At 56.2% G+C, this 18,313-nt stretch overlaps 2 protein-coding genes across 4 annotated transcripts; both read left to right on the top strand.

Annotated features, from left to right (window-relative positions):
* The first annotated feature begins 2,348 nt into the window (after nucleotides 1–2,348).
* On the top strand, nucleotides 2,349–11,533 carry PGAP6 (post-GPI attachment to proteins 6). Its single transcript, XM_037034514.1, has 13 exons — nucleotides 2,349–2,605; nucleotides 6,004–6,181; nucleotides 6,261–6,453; nucleotides 6,664–6,791; nucleotides 6,993–7,261; nucleotides 7,353–7,672; nucleotides 8,057–8,147; nucleotides 8,230–8,353; nucleotides 8,947–9,083; nucleotides 9,731–9,909; nucleotides 9,978–10,124; nucleotides 10,693–10,809; nucleotides 11,116–11,533. Exons 1-13 carry the CDS (start codon nucleotides 2,485–2,487, stop codon nucleotides 11,410–11,412), a joined length of 2,301 nt encoding a protein of 766 aa, XP_036890409.1. The 5' UTR covers nucleotides 2,349–2,484; the 3' UTR covers nucleotides 11,413–11,533.
* A 2,044-nt stretch (nucleotides 11,534–13,577) lies between these two features.
* MRPL28 (mitochondrial ribosomal protein L28) lies at nucleotides 13,578–17,037 on the top strand. 3 transcript variants are annotated; one of them, XM_037034607.1, is made up of 6 exons: nucleotides 13,630–13,692; nucleotides 13,847–14,144; nucleotides 14,906–15,058; nucleotides 15,594–15,728; nucleotides 15,819–15,905; nucleotides 16,583–17,037. In XM_037034607.1, the coding sequence occupies exons 2-6, from the start codon at nucleotides 13,857–13,859 to the stop codon at nucleotides 16,688–16,690; spliced, it is 771 nt and encodes a 256-aa protein (XP_036890502.1). In that variant the 5' UTR covers nucleotides 13,630–13,692; nucleotides 13,847–13,856; the 3' UTR covers nucleotides 16,691–17,037. The 3 variants fall into 3 exon arrangements, with proteins under 3 accessions (XP_036890504.1, XP_036890502.1, XP_036890503.1); XM_037034608.1 differs by having other exon boundaries at nucleotides 13,689–13,744; XM_037034609.1 differs by lacking the exon at nucleotides 14,906–15,058 and having other exon boundaries at nucleotides 13,578–13,692; nucleotides 13,847–14,073; nucleotides 15,583–15,728.
* Nucleotides 17,038–18,313: the final 1,276 nt, after the last annotated feature.

The raw sequence follows: 18,313 nt of genomic DNA, 5'->3' as shown, positions 1-18,313 counted from the left end.
AGTCCCCAGAGATGACCACAGCTGCTGTCCCCAGCACAGCTTGGCAAATACCAGAACGGGTCTCTGTCTCTTTAAATTCAGAACAGCAGGAGCCCCACCTCTAGGGCCCAGCCTAGATTCCAAACGAACAAAGGGTCTCTTTTGTGCTTTCTACCTCCCTGGGCTTTCTTCCTCCCTAGACCTCCACCCACTACCCCCCTTCACTAGCCTTAAGTGGCCTTGGGCTTGATGGGTCAGCTTCTCCTCCCTCCCCTCTAGTTAACCCTCACCCCAGCTCACACCAAGAGTAAAGTTCAAAAGGTACAAACAGGTATAGTACCCCCCATCCCATCCCTAGCCATGGGGTTCCCTCCTCAAGGATAAACCTGTGCCCTTGCTGCTGGGCATTTCCAGTCATTCTGTGCCTTTGAAACATACAAATAAATTTAATTTTTTTTTCCTTCAAAACCAGTACCTTTCTTAACATTGTTCTGCCCTTTCCTTTTCTGAGCTAAAGGTAAATCTGGTAGACCATTTCCAACCAGCACAGAGATCCCTGATTTCCTTCTGCAGTCACACTATGTTATAATAGTGTTTGAGTCACACAATATGGGCATCCAGGGATCGAATGCCCCATCGCCTCATTACCAAGATTTGGGTTCTCTTCTGCAAATGTCTCCACAGGGACAATGCACATCAGTGGAATAACTGATGCAAGACTACGTACTCAGGGTCCAGAGGCTTCTCCAAGGCTCACTAAATATGTTTGTTGGCTCATAACCTCACCCTTGAGGTTTGATCAGACTTTCCAATCTTTGCAGATTTGTTAGGTGAAAGAAAAATTTGTTAGGTCTCTCTGGGTGCTTTTACCCTGGAATTTCAAGTTCTAAGAAGGGAGGTTAGAGCTTGTTCTTGTTCCTTTGCATTTCCTTTCCAGGAATATTCTCAGGTAGTTTTGTATTGCAGGGTGGGGGTTTTCTTATTGATTTGTATAGCTCTTTATTATTAATCTTATTAAAATTTGGACCTTTGTAATACAAGGTGCAAGCATGTCCTCTCCAGTTTACGGCTTGTATTTCCACCTAAGTAGTTTTGCTCTTTAAAAAACACTGGATTTTCACCTAGTTGAATTTTCCAGTCTGAGTTTGGGGCCATATGTATAAACGCCTTCCCTTCCCCAAGACTGGAAAAAATGTACCCAAGTTTTCTTCTAGTCTCTGATCGGTTTCTATTTATGCTTAAATCCTTAGTGTTTGGGATCTATTCCCGTATAAAGTGTGAAGAGTTAGCCCCACTCACCAATGTGCAATTCTCATATGTCCACGAANATTTTCACCTAGTTGAATTTTCCAGTCTGAGTTTGGGGCCATATGTATAAACGCCTTCCCTTCCCCAAGACTGGAAAAAATGTACCCAAGTTTTCTTCTAGTCTCTGATCGTTTTCTATTTATGCTTAAATCCTTAGTGTTTGGGATCTATTCCCGTGTAAAGTGTGAAGAGTTAGCCCCACTCACCAATGTGCAATTCTCATATGTCCACGAAGCCTTTCATCTTTAAATTGTAGTTTTTACACACACTCGTGGCGGCTTTGTGGAGTGACAGCTAGGGAGTTCAGCTCTGTGAGGGGCCCAGCAGGGGCCACCAGCACCGGCGAGGCAGAAACTGGCGCAGGACTCGCCAGTCTGTGGCGGAGCGTCTCTCCCAGCGCCCCTCCGCGGCCTGCACCGCCTCGATTGGCCCACGATTCAGTGAACCCACAAACACTCGCGTCCCGTGGGACCACCCAGCGCCCCCTAGGAAGCATTTGGGGCTCTCTGCGTGGGCCCTGCCGCTTGGAATCTCCTGCGCGTTCTAATTCACTGCCCGAATTCCCGCCTCTGACGCAGGTCCCCGGCGCCCACCACACGGTCCTCCCGGAGCCCTGCATCCCACCTCCCGCGCGCACCGTCCCCCTCAGTCCGAGACCCCTCTCTCCGACCCCTTCCCCTCGCGTGCCCTCCGGACTCCGGGTCAGCCTAGGACTACGCCTGCCCACCCGCCCTCCCCGCGGTCTCGGCCAGGCCCCCGCCCTCAGGTTGGCCCGGCAGCTCGGCGGCCCCGCGTAAGCCGCTACGGTGTAACCGGCGCGGATCGCTCCTGACCCCGCATCGCACCCCGCCACGCGTCGCCCCTTCTCCCTGTACGGGAGCTGTACGCTCCCGACTGCGCCTCGGCCCCCGCGTCGCACACCCCCGCCCTCGCATTCCTTCGGGTCCCGACCCCCGCGCCCCGCGGCGCCTCTCGCTCCGCGGTCCCCCGGCCCCTCTCCCGCCGGCTACCGGCGGGGCGGGGCCTCGCAGGCGGAAGTGCCCGGGGCGCCGGTGGTTGGGATCTGCCCGGACGATGAGAGCCCGGGGCAGCGGGGGCGGCGGCAGGGCCCGCAGTGGCGGCGGTGGCTGCCCGGGCGGCGGCGGGGGCAGGCGGCCGGAGACACGGTCTGTGTAGCGCTGGGCCAAGCGCAGAGCCATGGGCCGGGCTGGGACCGGGACCGGGGGCGAGGCGGTGGTGGTGGCAGTGGCGGGGCCGCTGTTGCTGCTGCTGCTCGCTTGGCCCCCTCCTGCCGCCCCCGGTGACACCAGGAAGAGTGGTGAGCGCGAGGGGATGGACAAACACCATCCCGGGGGCACAGGCTTGGCGGGGCGGGAGCAGCGCGTGTGTGTGTGGGGGGGGGGGGCCTGGGATTGTGACTCACCTGGAGGCACCTGTGCGCTCACCTGGAGCGGGCAACTGCCCAGGTCCTCACCCTGGGTTGTGGGCTCAGGTCAGTACCTTGCGTGTGGGAGCGATCGGGGTGGAAAGGACAAGCTGGACCCCTCCTCTGTCCCCAGGGCCGGTTCGGCCAGACGGGCCCCTTGGAGCGAGCCTTCCCTCTTCCTCTTTCCAATGCGTTCACGTCCGGCACTACGGTCGCGCGGTGGGGCGTGGGGGTGGAGGCGTCCAGGGAGACTCAGCAGCGAAGCCTCTGAAAAGAAGGGTTAGGCAGTGTGATTACAGAGGGCGGGGGCTTCTGGTCGGGGAGAAGGGGCAGAGTTGGGAGAAAGTTTCATAGATCCTGGAGCAGGGGTCCAGGTGGATGTCATGTTTCCACCGCTCCCACAGTGACCACCAGCCTAGTGCTGTCACTTTCAACAGCTGGCCTTGCATCTTGGAGGCACTCAAGGTGGCCCTGAGGAGCCTGGTAGGCTAGGGTGGTCCTGAGGAAATGGGTCATTAAGTGGTGTTGATGAACTTGCTTCCCTCCCTTCGCATTTCTGTTCCCGTGAGAGGCCCCAGCCTTCAGTGACCCAAGATAGTGGCTAGACCAGGAGGTGCCCATCTGGGTTCTGCCTGGGGCTTGGGAGCATTGAATAAGTAATCTCCCCTGACTTCTATGGCACAGGACTCCTAGAGGGCCATGTGGCCAGGGTGCAAAGGCCCAGAGGCCCCCAATCCTCTGTAGTTGGGCAGTTTATCCAGCACAATCTGGGACTAGCTCCCCTTTATTTTTCTGCTCCCAGCCCCTCATCATTTTCTGAAATCTTGCTCCTCCAAGCTCCTGTTTCTTTGAGGACTGTGACTTTGGTTTCTGAGCTTGAAATGAGAGGCGATTTCCTGGAGATGGCTCCTGATTAAGTTGCTCTATTAGATACCGCCACCCTTATTTTCTCCATCCTAGGGGGTGGGGTAAGATGAGGGGGTCACTGGTGGGTTGTTTATAGAAATGGAAAACCTGGAGCAGCCCTGGCTGGGTAGCTCAGTTCGTTGAAGCATTGTCCGGGTACACCAAGGTTGCAGATTCAGTCCCCAGCCCATATGGGAAGCAACCAATGAATGCACAAGTAAATGTAACAACAAATCTCTCTCTCTCTCTCTCTCTCTCTCTCTCTCCCCCTCTGTCTGTAGAAATTAATAAATTAAAAAAAAAAAAAGAAAACCCTGGGGCAGCTCCTCATCTCCAAGACCTGCTCAAGGGGCAGACAGCAGTGTAGCCCTGGCTTCTGGGGCCTGTGGGTATGCAGGGGCACCGCACGGAGTGCAGGTCCAAGTTTGGAGGGTGTGGAACAGGTGCCCTCTCTCAAGTTCCCAAGACAGGCTCAGGGACTTTCTTTGTCCTCCCCTCCACCCTGTGTCCCTGGAGGTTCTGTAGGGCAGGGGTACATGTGGCCCTTGCTCCTGGTATCAGAGATGTGTCTTCCGCATCTGGCTCAGACCAATGCATTAATAGTTAATGGTTGGGTATGTTCACCAAGATAACAGTGTAAGGAGATGGGCAAGGAGATGGGGCTGCAGCACTTATGGGGCTGTTGGTACTGGAGGGGCTGTGTAGCCCTGGGAGTGTGGGACCACTGAGTTTTAGGGAACCTTGAGCACCTGCCGAAACTTCACAGCTACCATCTGTGTTCCAGGTATCCTCAGGCTGGTACTCCAGGACTGGTAGGGGGCCAGAGGGCCTTGCCTCTCTCAGTTTGGGGCTCCACCTCTAGGGGCTGAATGCCTCACTGGCTGACTGTTTCTCTAAGACCCCGTAGTCCTGAGGTAGGGGTGGGGAGCTATCCTGTCTCACCCACTAGCACTTAGATTTTTTTGGTCCTTGTCATGCTATCCTCTCAGGAGAAAAGTTTGTATCAGTTCAGTGGCTCCTAGCCTTCCCAGGCCACAGCCTGGTGAGTGGAAGTCGTTACTAGTTGACACCTAGAGTGTGCCTCTGCATGGCCCCCAAGTTGGGCTCCTCTGGAACTTAGACTGGCTTGCAAGTGGGTTGTTATATTTTCTCAAGGTTCCTCCATTGGAGGGTCAGGAGGCTATTCGCCTGGCTCCCTTACCTGCTTACCTGGCTCTCACTGAAAGGCCCCAGAGCTTGCTGCTGTGGTTGTGTGAGCCAGCAACTCTCCCAGCAGGGCAGAGGGAGGCTGCACACTGCTGTGTCCAAAGTGTATTTCTTCCAGTAGCACTTTAACATCCATTAACCTTGGAGGGAGAGACACCCAAGGGGAGGTGCTAGCTACTTCAGGAGTCGGGCTGAGATGGGGGAAGGGACTCTCAAGGCCACACTTGGGCACGAAGCCTAAGCTGGTACTGGGGCCAGGATCCCTGCCATCTGGCTCAGGCACCTTGTGGCCAGACCCCAGGCCCAGTGGTATACCCATGGAAGTGCAGAGCATGCCTGTTCTGTGGGAGCCCCAGTAGAGAGGGTCCTGGGTGGGCATTCTCATCCTCTCATGGGGTAAGCAATTACATTGTAGGACTGGACCCATACTCTCTTGGAGGTTGTTCCCTGGTCAGTAGACACTCCGGGAGGGGCCTCACCCAGGAGGCGCCTCACCCAGGTGGAGGGTCTAGGCCTGTGTGCTGAGCCCCAAAAGATCCTCAGAGCTGATCCAGGAAATTCTGTTATGATAGGAAGTGAGGAGTGAGGGTAGATTTTTGGAGGGTGTGGGGAAAGGGAGTGGAGTCCACAGAGGTGGGGGCCTGAGAATGACTGCAGAGAGCAGGGCACAGGGAGCCCCTGGTGAGGCCAGGGGCAGTCTGTGAGCCATGAGCCCCGCCGCCTCATCCCTGTGTCATTCTGCATGGGCACATGCCCATGGGAGAGTGGGGGCCAGCTGGCTAGGCACTCAGCCTGGGGACCTCTCTACCCCAGTGTCTCTGCTTGGGGCCTCTCTGGGTAAGGAGGAGTCGAGGGTCAGTCCAGCTCTGTCCTGAGTCGTCATGGGCCTGAGTAGGTAGGCAGCCTTCAGACCCTAACTCCCTCACCTGTCAAGTGGAACGAGTTGCCAGAGACAACTGCCAGGGGCTGGAGGGGTATGGTAACCTTTGCCAAGGTCCAAACTGGAGTGCTGGGCATCCCAGGGGCTCTAACCAGCCCACCATGGCTTCCCTTGTCCTATCTCTCAGGGGCCATGCTAGGGCAGAAGGGACTCTCAATTTCTCTCTCTGCCTGCCACATGGAGGTGCAGACACCCACAGGGCACCCCTGGTCCAGCTGACAGTGCCTTCTTCCTGCAGACATCAGGCTGGTGTCTGAGCAGTTCTCGCAGTCCCCGCAGAAGCTGTCTTTCTACAGCTGGTATGGCAGCGCCAGACTCTTCCACTTCCGAGTGCCCCCGGACACCATACTGCTGCGCTGGCTGCTGCAAGTGTCCCAGAGTGGCGGCCCCATGTGTGCAAACGTGGAGATCACTGCGTAGGTGCCTGTCTGCCCGCCTGCCTGAGCCCAGCCCAGGGCCCAGATCCGATGCCTACCCTGTCATCCCCATCTCCAGGTACTTCCGCTACGGCGCCCCTCCAGTCATCAACCCACTGGGTACCAGCTTCCCTGCCAACACCTCTGTGCAGCCCTCCTTCTTCGTCAAGATGTTTCAGAGCAACACTTCCATCAATGTCTCCCACCCAGCACCTGGGGACTGGTTTGTGGCTGCCCACCTGCCCCCCTCATCCCAGAAGATTGAGGTGAAGGTGAGGGGTCTGCTTTCCAAGGATGGAGGGCAGGACACTTCTGTGCAGAAATGACCTGTCCCTCTTATCTACCTCCTCAGGGCAGACCTTGTCTAGGCTCTGCTGCAGCCCTCCCACTTCCATGCCCCATCCCCGCCAGGCCCCGGGTCTCTGGTCCTGCCCCATCCTGTGCCTATGTGTGCCCACCCCCACCTCTCATTCTCTTTCTAGGGCTTTGTTCCCACCTGTGCCTACATCTTCCAGCCTGACATGCTGGTTATGCGGGTAGTTGAGGTCTCCATCCTGGAGCCTGACATACCCTTTCCACAGACCCTCCTCTCACACCCCAGCTACCTCAAGTGAGTGGGGACCTTGGGGGAGACCCAGCCTCCGGTTTTGATGAAGTGGGTGGTAATACTGACCTTAATGTGGGTGAGAAAGGTGGGATTCTGGGTCTTGGGGTCATGCTGGAAAATGGGGCCACCACCCTAAGTGTGAGCGATGAGGGGAGGTCATTGGAAACCACAGAGCCTGAGCGAGGCCATCCCCTTTGGCTGCAGAATCTTCGTCCCCGAGTACACCCAGGAACTGCGGCTGGAGCTGCAGGGCTGTGCGTCCAATGGGAGCCTGGGCTGCCCTGTGCACCTCACAGTGGGCTCAGCTACCTTACCCAGCAACTTCCAGAAGGTGCTCACCTGCATTGGCCCCACCCAGGCCTGCCACCTGCTGTTGCCCTCACCGCCCTGGGACCGGTGGTTGCAAGTGACCGCCAAGAGCCTGGCAGGGCCCCATGTATTGGTGGCTTTCAGCGCTATAGCTGTTCTCACAGGTGGGGAGCGCAGTGGGGACTGGCCCTGGCCCTGGCCCCTGCCTTTGATCCCCAGCCCTTTCTCCAGCTGAGCCCCTTGTCCTCCTGACAGCCTGCAGGCCTTGGATTGTAAACTTCCAGCATCTTCTGCAGAGCAGTCCAAACCAGAGCTGCAACACTTCCACTGGTCTGCTCTCCCCAAGCCCTGGCTACCAGGACCTGGACAGGAACAGCAGTGTGGGTGGCGGCCCCTTCTGCCTCATGAACTACCAGGTCATGAGGGAAGACACGGACGTGGTGTCTGTGCACTTTAGGCCCCTAGACAGGGTCTCCGTGCTGGTGCAATCAGACATGCCTTCAGTGATGCGGCTGCAGCTCAACACAGGCATGGACAGTGGGGGCTCCCTCACCATCTCCCTGTGGGCCAACAAGGTACCTTAGTTTGTGAGTGTCTTGTGGCTGGGCTCAGCTTAGGTCTCAGACCCTTCCAGGCTGAATGATGCTGCTCAGGCCTTCCTGCACTGACTTTATCATGGACACTGGGTCGGGGTGGCCTTTCAGGCAACAGAGTGACACCAGCAAGCATTGGAACATAATAGGGGCAGCACTTGCAGAAAAGGAGGCTTATTTTACAGGTCCCTTCAGCAGGATGAGGGCTATGCTTGAGGAACTGGGATGGCGGGTGGATCAGAGTCTGGGTGTTGCCAGGCCTGGAGGGGAAGGATCCTGGGAAGTCCCTGGGCAGTGGGAACCACAGACGGTACCAACCACCAGGCTGGGGACTTAGGACTGACACTGCGTGGCCACTCCTTCCAGAGTGTGATTTCCAACAACACCTTGGTAATGGTCTGCGTGAATGCTGCCTCGCCCTTCCTCAGCTTCAACACTTCGCTCAACTGCACCACAGGTATGGGCAGGCAGCATCTGGCTAAGTGACCCCTGCCAGGCCCTCTACCCCCTCTTACCAGGCCTTCCTGCTCCTCCCACAGCCTTCTTCCAGGGCTATCCTCTGTCTCTGAGCGCCCTGTCTCGCAAGGCCAACCTTATCATCCCCTACCCAGAGACAGACAACTGGTACCTCTCCCTGCAGCTTGCATGCCCTCAGAGTCCTGAGTAAGTAAACTTGGAGGCTGCCCTGGCTGGGTAGCTCAGTTGGTTGGAGTATTGGCCTGATACACCAAGGTTGCAGGTTCGATTCCTGGTCAGGGCACATATAAGAACCAACCAATGAATACATGGATAGGTGGAACAACAAGTCCATCTTTTTCTCCCTTCCTCTTAAAAAAAAAAAAAAGAATCTGGGAGCTAGGATGGGAACCACCCAGAGCTGCCAGGTAGCTGAACCATTGCATTCAGGGCTATGACTAGACTGCCTGCATCTGAGTTTGGAAGTGACCCAACTTCCTGTTAGCTGCACAGGGTAAGTTGTCTTCCAGGAGATACAAAGGACTCCCTTCTCTACCTGGCCACCTCTCCCCAAGCAGCCTTGGGAACCAGCACACAGCCCTAGACAGGCTGGGATGCAGTACGATGTGAAGCAGAAGGTGCACCTTGACTTCTGCAGATCTCGAGTCTGCTGTCCTCCAGGGCTCGGAGCCTGGGGGCCTCAATGCTGGGTTCATGTGTCCAAGATCCTGATGGGAGCCCTGGCAGGGACTGGTCAGCAGACCTCAGTAGCCAGACCTCCTGTGGCCCCTTCCTCGCAGGGAGTGTGAGAAGGCCTCAGTCCTCGTGGAGACCACCTTGTACTTGGTGCCCTGCTTGAATGACTGTGGCCCATACGGCCAGTGCCTCCTACTGCGCAGACATGGCTACCTGTATGCGGGCTGCAGCTGCAAGGCAGGTGAGGGCCAGGCCTGGTTATGTGCGGACACTCCTGTCCTTGACTTCCCAGCCTTGTGCCTTTCTTTAGGAGCCTATCCCACTCTGCCAGGGCTGGAGAGCACCCTCACAGAGCCAAGGGCAAATGTCTTCTCCCCACTCCTGCTACATAACTCCAATCTTCCATGCAATCACAGAAAGGCACCCCCATGCCTTCTGGCCTTGGCCTCCCCTGCCCACAAATGTCCCATACCTGACCCACATCTACCCACATCTGCTCTATCCCTACCCACATGTATCCCACGCCTATCACATTTGTCCTGTACCTACCCCAGACCTGCCCACCCCTGTCCCATACTTGTCCTATACCTGTCCACACCTGTCCCATACCTTCCCCACACCTGCCCTCACATGCACACACCTGCCTCATACCTGCACCACACTTCTTTAAACCTGCTCATGCCTGCCACATAGCTGTCCATGCCTGTCCACACTAGCCTATACCTACCCACACAAGCCCCACCCCTGTTCCAGCCTGCTTCTAAGGGAGAAAGGGGCTTCTCTGGAGAGCCTCGGGTGAGGGTTGGCCCCGAGGTTCAAAAGTGCCTCCCCACAAGCCTGGCCTCAGTCGCCCCCACTCAGCCCCCTCAGCACTGTACTGGCCCACAGGCTGGCGTGGGTGGAGCTGCACAGACAACAGCACAGCCCAGACCATGGCCCAGCAGAGGATGGCGGCGCTCCTCCTCACCCTCAGCAACCTCATGTTCCTGGCTCCCATCACCCTCTCTGTGTACCGCTGCCTCCTGGTGGAAGCCTCTGTCTATGCCTACACCATGTTCTTCTCCACGGTAGGCTTGCCTGCTCCCACGGGGGTGGTGGGGAGGTCTGGGCCTCCGCTTACTGCCCTGCCCTGCAGTTCTATCACGCCTGCGACCAGCCGGGGGAGGCAGTGCTGTGCATCCTCAACTATGACACGCTGCAGTACTGCGACTTCCTGGGCTCTGGAGTGTCCATCTGGGTCACCATCCTCTGCATGGCACGGCTGAAGGCATCCCTGAAATATGTGAGTGACCACCTGACACGTGGATCTGGGTTCTGAGGGAGAGACCAGAAAGAGGGTCCAGCTGCTGCCCTTAGAAAATTCCCACCTCTTGTAATGACCAGTCTCCCTCTGGAAAAAGCCTCTGCCAGCTGGCTGCTTGGAGCATTTTGAAAAAAGACAGTGGAAGACAGGGTTAGGCAAGGACCTTCCTAGCTCATTTCCCCGAGCTCTCTCCAAAGAGGAGGGCTGGAGCCCTAACCCTAGGCCACACCTCCCTGAGAGCCCTGAACTGTGCTCCTGGAGTCCCTGGTGCTGGGAACACTTTGGGGCTTTTTCTGCCACAGCCAGGCCTGGCTGATGGAGACATATGACCGGTGCTCTGCCCTCAGAAATTTACCTGTGGGTGAATCAGTAACTAGAGGAGGGCTGCCCCCCTTCCTGCGGGCAGAGCAGAACGGTGTGTCGGCAGCTCCAAGAGGGGGCAGGCAGAGATGCCGGGTAGCACTGGGGTGATAGCTCCTGCTGGAACTTGTGCCATCACAGATGACCCTGGCCTGTGACCCTGTGGTCATCCCTGTGTCTTACTCAGGTTCTGCTTCTACTGGGCACACTGGTGTTCGCCATGTCTTTGCAGCTGGACCGCAGGGGCGCCTGGAACATGATGGGGCCTTGTCTCTTTGCCTTCGTGGTCATGGTCACCATGTGGGTAAGGAGCTCTTGCCTAGACCCCCTCTCCTGGCAACTGGAATAAGAGTGTTGGCTCCCCACAGATTCTGCTCGTGTTCCTGGTCCTGGGTCTGAGTCCTCCCAGGGCTGAGGGCTGCCAGTGACTCTTGTAGGGCCTAGTGTGGCTTCATCCCAAGGCCAGGGCCTGAGGACCTGTCAGGTCTGTGCGCCCTTGAACTCTTTCCGAGTAGCACACATCCATGGTCCTGCCACCCAGACTCAGGCAGGTCCCTGGGAGCTAGAGCTGCAGCCCCCGTGCCAATGCTGTCATGGTGGTTCTCTCTAGGTGTACCGCTGCGGGCACCGGCGCCACTGCTATCCCACCTCATGGCAGCGCTGGGTCTTCTACCTCCTGCCTGGCATCTCCATGGCTGCTGTGGCCATTGCCATTTACACCTCCATGATGACCAGTGACAACTATTACTACACACACAGCATCTGGCACATGCTTTTGGCGGGGAGCACTGCATTCCTGCTGCCACCACGTGACAAGCACACTGAGCCCTGGGCCTGCTCACAGAAGCTCACCTGCCACTATCAGATCTGCAAGAACCACAGAGAGGAGCTGTACACGGTGACATGATACAGCCGACTCAGGGACACCTGCAGCTTTGATGATCATCTCTCCAGGCAGGGGCAGGACCAAGGGAGAGGGACCCTGTCCAGATGGATTTCCAACTGAATAAAATTGCCTTGTGCACCCATTTGTTTCTTCCTCCTGAGGAGAGGACCACAACCTCCCATTCCCTTGTGCCTGCTGGCTGCCAGCTGACTCCATCCCTCTGCGGTCCCAGCTGGTGTCTGCAGTGGCCCCTGGAGCCAGAGCCTGGCTGCCTGGAGACAACAGGTACTGTTCAGGGGCAGACTCTGTTCTGCTGACCTGGGGACAATTGGAGATGTGGAGAAATATTCCCCCATCACCCTGTTCCCCTGTGAGGCTGTGTTATGAGATGAAGAGAAGCAGAGGAGGCTTGGGACCACCTCTCACCAGCCCCCTAATACCACTGAGGCACAGAGCTGTGTGCTTGAATGAATGCCAGTCTACCTCAAGCACGGGACTGCCCCCTACTAATGAAGTTGCCATGAAGAGAGGGGACCATGGCCATCAGAGAGCTGGGGGATGTAGGGTCCAACTGCCCTGAGTGGTAGCATGGAAGAGGTTGACTTCTGGCTGTGGTGTCCTGTTCTTTCCCTCCCTCTTGTTCTCAGATGCGAAGGTGCAGGCCCCTGAGAAGAGCTTCCTGGAGGGGGTGCTGCTGAACTGTTCTGTGGGTGCCAGCAACACAAGGCACACCCTGCCCTAACTCTGTGTTCCCACTCTTCCCCTGGGTTCTTGGGCCCTTGTCTGGGGAGCATCCTCTTGAGTTGTTCTCAGGAGTGGAGGTGGTGGCTGCCACTCTGCACTGGCCCAGCCCTTCTTCCATTATGGGGGAAGCAGGGTAAGGGGGCTGATTGCCCTGAGGAGCAATGTTCCGCCCCTTCCCAAGGCAAGAGCAAAGGGGGCTGTTGTCTGAATGAGGGATGTGGAACAGGGCCATGGGAAGCCGAGAGTCACCGAGGCCAGGTCAGCCCCAGCGGCTTCCCTTCTGGGCCCTGTCCAGGATGTACCCTCCCTAGGGGTCTCCCCCATTTCCAGTCACCCTGCATGTGATCACCATAACATTCACTAGGCTTATAAAGGGGAAACAGCCCTGGCTGGTGTGACCCAGTGGATTGAGTGCCTGCCTGCAAACCAAAGGGTCACTGGTTCAATCCCCAGTCAGGGCACATTCCTGGGTTGCTGGCCAGGTCCCAAGCAGAGGGCATGCAAGAGGCAACCACACGTTGTTTCTTTCCCTCTCTTCCTCCCTTCTCCTCTCTAAAAAATAAACAAAATATTTTTAAATTAAAAAAATAATAAAAATAAAATATTTTTAAAAATAAAATATTTTTAAATATAAAGAGGAAACATTAATGGTGTTGTGGGGTAACTTTAAAACATTAACATTTTAAAAACATTTTTATTTATTTTTAGAGAGAGGGAAGGAAGGGAGAAAGGGAAACACCAATATGGGAGAGACACAAAGACTTGTTGCCTCTTGCAGGTTCCCAACCGAAGATCTGGCCTGCAACCCAGGCACGTGCTGTGACGGGGAATCAAATTGGCATTCTGTCTACTGAGCCACACTAGCCAGGGCAAAAACATTAACGTTTTTATATAGCTCTCACATCACTGATTGGTGAATTTAATATTCTATAGTGTGTGTGTGTGTGTATGTGTGTGTGATTTTTACGAGTTTATTTCAGCCAGACTAATGAAATGCCAGGGAGCACTATCTCAAGTTTTCCTTCTACCGTTAGGTTTTTTTTTTAATATATTTTATTTATTTATCTTTAGAGGGTAAGGGAAGGAGAGAGGGAGAGAAACATCAATGTATGGTTGCCTTTCGTGCATCCCCTGCTGGGAGTTGGCCTGCAGGGAACTGGCCTGCAACCCAGGCATGTGCCCTGACTGGGAATCGAACCGCGATCGCCTGGTTCGCAGGTCTGCGCTCAATCCACTGAGCTACACCAGCCAGGCCTTACCGTTAGGTTTTAAGGCCAAAGTTTTACATCGTTTTTTGCATTTCTTCTCAGAGAAAAAAAAGTAGGGCCAAGAATGACAAGCTCTGCCCGATGGGCTGCTGCTCGTGGAAAAAGGCCGCACTTGACGATGGTGCCTAGGGCTGCCGCGGTCTTCGAAGGGCGTTTTTCCCTGGTCCCTAAAGGTGGGAAGGTGGGCGGGATAGTGGTAGATGGACTGGATTTGTAGCCAATCAGTGTCGGTGGAGATCCTCCGCTGCAGCATAACTTCCGGTTCCGGCAGGGCGCGTTGCTGCAAGAGGTATGACCAGTCTTGGTTTGGTACCTCCGGGAGAATCGAGGTTGGGAGCTGGGTTAGTGAGCGGTTTTGAGGCCGGATTTAGGGATCGGGGCTGCGTGAGAGTCCAGGGACCAGCCAGGCTACAGCCTGACTGTGATCTTTTGCTTCCCACTAGGCTGGCCGCGATGCCCTTGCACAAGTTCCCGGTCGGTCTGTGGAAGAAGCTCCGGCTGCGGGAAGGCATCTACTCTCGCCTGCCCCAGCACTACCTTCGCTCACTGGAGGAGGAGCGGACACCCACGCCCGTGCACTACAGGCCACACGGGGCCAAGTTCAAGATCAACCCCAAAAACGGGCAGCGGGAGCGCGTGGAGGACGTGCCTATTCCCATTCATTATCCCCGTGAGTCCCAGCTAGGGCTCTGGGGCGGCGAGGGCTGGATCCTGGGCCACAGATACGTCAACAACGACAAGGTGGGTGAACAGGGCAGGCTTCGGGGGAACTTCTGGGGCTTTACTGCTTTGGAAACCGTGCTGGGCTCCGGAGGTACTTGGAAAGCACAAGGGACACCAACCAGCCCCAACATGGCTTACACTCTGGTGAAGACAGTTCTCTCAGTTCCAGGGAACTATATTCTTTGTGAAACTATCTGGGTATCCTGAGACAGAGCGGCCCATATCGGGAACAGCAAGTGCAGAGACTCTGGGGTTGTGTCCCAGATCAAGTGTATGGATTGGGAGGCCTGTGTGTTGAGAGGAAGTGGGGGAGGGGTGTTTGCAGTCCCCTGTCCCCTTGATTGGCCAAAGATTGTCTCTGATACGTCTCTGGACGCAAGGTTGGCACTACCACCTCCTTATCACACTTTAAAAGACTGAGACACTCACTGGGGGCAGGTCTCTGAGTCTGTGTTCAACACCTGCTGCCTTTGGTGGGAAACATGGAGGAATTGCTGAACCTTCTGGGGGACATCTCCCCGCTGGTGTGTCTCCCTTTGCTTTCTTGGTCCCTGGTGTGGAATGTGATAACTTGTGAACCACGGAGTTATGATTGTGTGTGTGGTGTGTCTGGAACACACACCAGCAACCTCAGCAAAGTCTGGGGGTGCCAAGCTAGATGGGGAGAAGCTGACTTCTAGATAGGCAGCCAGGTCTATAGCCTGAGTCTGTACACCCTGGGTCTTACTCGGCTCTGTCAGGAGAAGCAGCACAACTCATGAGGACTCTTGTTCTCTCAGCTCTCAAAGAGGGTGAAGAAAGTGTGGAAGCCACAGCTGTTTCAGCGTGAGCTCTACAGCGAGATTCTGGACACGAAGTTCTCTGTGACTGTGACTATGCGAACTCTGGACCTTATCGATGAGGCCTATGGGTTTGACTTCTACATCCTGAAGGCAAGAGGGGTCTGACTGCCAGTCAGAGCGGGGAGGCTAGATCGGCACCCACTGAGGCACACTGGTCTCGGGAGTGGAGGACCAAGAGTGAAATGTGAATGGAACCATGGCCCATTCTAGGCAGCCTCAGTGGGGGCTTTCTGCCCACAGGAGAGTTTGTTGCCATTGGCGCTGCATTGCCCTCAGCTCTGCATTGCTCTCCAGGGCCCAGGGGAACACAGACAGCCCCCTTTTCCCTGCTCTTGGCTCTTCCTTCCTCTCTTCTGGCCTGGGGGCTTCCAGTTACTGGGGAGGATCCAGGTGGGGCTGGCTGGTGGGGGGTGGGTGGGACCCTGTCAGCAGCACTCAGCTCTGCATTGCTCTCCAGGGCCCAGGGGAACACAGACAGCCCCCTTTTCCCTGCTCTTGGCTCTTCCTTCCTCTCTTCTGGCCTGGCGGCTTCCAGTTACTGGGGAGGATCCAGGTGGGGCTGGCTGGTGGGGGGTGGGTGGGACCCTGTCAGCAGCACCTGGCCCTATTCATAGCTTCCCACCAGACACCGAAGGAGGACCTGTGCTCCAAGTTTGGGATGGACCTGAAGCGAGGGATGCTGTTGCGACTTGCCCGACGGGACCCCCAGCTGCACCCGGATGACCCTGAGAGGAGGGCGGCCATCTATGACAAGTACAAGGTGAGAGTTTGGGCCTGGACTTCCTGCTTCTTGTGGACCTCAGTGGTTGGCCACCTGGCCTCACCATACGCCATTTATCTGCCTGCGCAGGAGTTTGTCATCCAGGAGGAGGAGGCTGAGTGGGTTGGCCTGACACTGGATGAAGCTGTGGAGAAGCAGAGGCTTCTAGAGGAGAAGGTGAGCATGTGTGCGTGCCAGCTGCCCTGCCCCCTAGGGTGGGGAAGTGCACTGCCTTAAGGGTAGCCTGGATGAAGGGTTGCCACACCAGGTGGGCTTGGGAAAGAGCTGCCTCTGCACAGCTGCCCAGCTGGAGCCATAGTTCTGTGGGTCCCACGTGGCATATTTCCTTCCCTCATGATCCTGACCCTCCGGCCCACTTTATAGATTCAGTACAGAAAGACTCTCTGACCAGCTGGAGTATTGGCACCATTGGTTAACTTGCCCACTTGACATTCCCCAGGGTCTTCCCCTTCAGACCTTCTTGTGTCTGTCCTCTAGGAGAGTGTGGAGCCTGTGGTAGCTGCCGGGATGGAGAGCCCCCATCCATGGTGCAGCAGCTGGCTGCCCTGTTCCCTCTGCTTGGTTTATCTGTGACCCCAGGGCCCTACAGCAGGGGAACCAAGGGCAGGCACCCGATTCCTGCATTCCCAAGGGAAGGTGGTGCCTGTCTCATGGACAAGGCACTACCCTCTGGTCTGAGGCCTGAGGGGTGGCAAGCAGCCTCACTTGGCCTCATGGCCAAGCCTGAGGGGCCCAATTCTCTCATGCCCAGTTCCTCTTGGTGTTTGACTAAAGGCATCTGGATTTCTGCCCTCCCAGGAGTGCCTCACTGTGACCCTGTTTTGCCCCCGTAGGACCCCATCCCTCTGTTCAAGGTCTACGTGGAGGAGCTAATTGAGCGGCTTCAGCAGCAGACACTGTCTGAGCCAGCGGTGGTGCAGAAGAGAGCCAGCGGGAAGTGACCACATAAGTGACTGACCCATGCCTGATAGCCAGGATCAGTGTCCCTTGTTGTGCCCCAGCTACCCCACTCTTCTACCCTTTGGCAAACCTGTAGACAGAGTCTGGGTCAGTGGCAAGAACCACTTGTGAGCAGTGGGCAAACCATTCTTGTGTGTGCTGGCTATGGAACTTTTGGGTGGGGTGAACTTTGTGGAGGCCCTAATGGGCCTCTGGTCCCAGGATCCCCAGTGGCCTGGGGCCTTCTCATAGCCTCTGAGTCCCCGCTGCCCCCCAGCCCTGCAGTGGAGGCCCAGCTGAGGCAGGTTCACCACATTCTGGGGACAGCATGAGTAAAGTCTGAGCCGGGCCATGTGTGTGCTGCTTTGCTTGGAGGACCGGAGCTCTCCTGCTTAGTCCTTGACCCTGTCACCTCACCACCCCAGGTACCCGGCTGAGATGGGTGGTGATTCCCATCTCAGCTGTGGGACAGAGGTTTATTTTGTTGTTTTCCTTTACTCTGGGAGAGAATCCTGAGACACTGAAGGTGGTCTACGATAGGGCAGGATGGTGCTTGCCCCTTTACATTGCACATCCCTGCCTATTCTGGAATGTTTTTCACAGCAGAGGCAGGGAAGCTGTGGCCTGCCCTGGGATGACCGGGAAGTGTCCCTACTGGTATGTCCTTTGCGTGGTGAACACCCGCACCAGCTCAGAGGTGCAGGGGCCCTCAGAGGGCACTGCAGGGGGCAGGGTCTCACAGGGAAAGCCTCGAGTCAGGAGCTCTGCCAGTGTAGCCATGTGGGCCTGCGCCTGTGTGCACCTCCTCAGCTGACCCACACTTGATTTTGGGCCAGTCACCCTGAGGTCTTCCTGGTTCTGAGTTTTGGGGATACCTTGGCCCTTGGCCCTGTCCCATTGAATGGCTCTCAACGCTTACCTGGAAGTCCAGCATTGAGACCCATCCAGGTCCCTAGGAGCATAGGGAGGGGTTCCCCTGACCTGGTCTTAACAACTGGCTGAGAGGTGCCAGGCTTATGAGGTCACTGAGGATTAGGACCTGCCCTGGGGAGAGGAGGGGGTGTGTCCATGAGATCTCTGTCCATTGCTGGGTACACTGTCACAGTGCCACACTTCTACAGTGTCCTCTTGCTTCCCATACACCAGTGCTTTCTCATGTCTCATGTAATGTCCCTACTTGGTGAACAGTTTTTAATACTTAAAAAACTTTACCAAAAGCTGAAATTCCCAGCCTACCCCTAACTGCGCCCCTGCCCCTGCCTGGGTGAACCAGCATGGCCCAGCCCAGTTGTCCAAACTGCAGCCCCTGGTTCCAGGCAGATTGGTGTGTTCTGGATGGGCCAGTCCTCCCCATGTTCATGTCCACGTCACAGTTCCCATGTTCAGCCCTGAATGGAATCTAACTGATCCCTTTCCAGCCCCTTAGCCTGTCACCTTGGTCCCCCTTTGGTGTGTACCCTGGATGTCCCCAGTTCATTGACCTTGGCTCTTAGTCACTCATCCTTAACCTTTCCACCCCAGCAAAATCTACAAGTAGAGGGGGCTTGCCAGGACTTGTAGGGCTCATGTTAGATTCCTGGGGTCCTCAAACAGACCTGGGGCTGGCTCGGCGCTGGGGTGAACTT

The sequence above is a fragment of the Sturnira hondurensis genome, unplaced genomic scaffold (genome assembly GCF_014824575.4).
Source record: "Sturnira hondurensis isolate 20B ecotype Veracruz unplaced genomic scaffold, ASM1482457v3 Scaffold0022179, whole genome shotgun sequence".
Classification (NCBI taxonomy): Eukaryota; Metazoa; Chordata; class Mammalia; order Chiroptera; family Phyllostomidae; genus Sturnira; species Sturnira hondurensis.
This window is presented reverse-complemented; position numbering and strand designations above follow the sequence as displayed.

Excerpts from the sequence above, each read along its gene's own strand:
- MRPL28 (XM_037034608.1), top strand. The coding sequence starts at position 13,695 with ATGACCAGTCTTGGTTTGGTACCTCCGGGAGAATCGAGGTTGGGAGCT. Across the intron at positions 15,729-15,818 it reads CCATCTATGACAAGTACAAG|GAGTTTGTCATCCAGGAGGA; the intron begins GTGAGAGTTTGG and ends CTGCCTGCGCAG. Across the intron at positions 15,906-16,582 it reads AGAGGCTTCTAGAGGAGAAG|GACCCCATCCCTCTGTTCAA; the intron begins GTGAGCATGTGT and ends TTGCCCCCGTAG.
- PGAP6 (XM_037034514.1), top strand. The coding sequence starts at position 2,485 with ATGGGCCGGGCTGGGACCGGGACCGGGGGCGAGGCGGTGGTGGTGGCA. Across the intron at positions 6,182-6,260 it reads GCAAACGTGGAGATCACTGC|GTACTTCCGCTACGGCGCCC; the intron begins GTAGGTGCCTGT and ends CCCCATCTCCAG. Across the intron at positions 10,810-11,115 it reads TGGTCATGGTCACCATGTGG|GTGTACCGCTGCGGGCACCG; the intron begins GTAAGGAGCTCT and ends GGTTCTCTCTAG.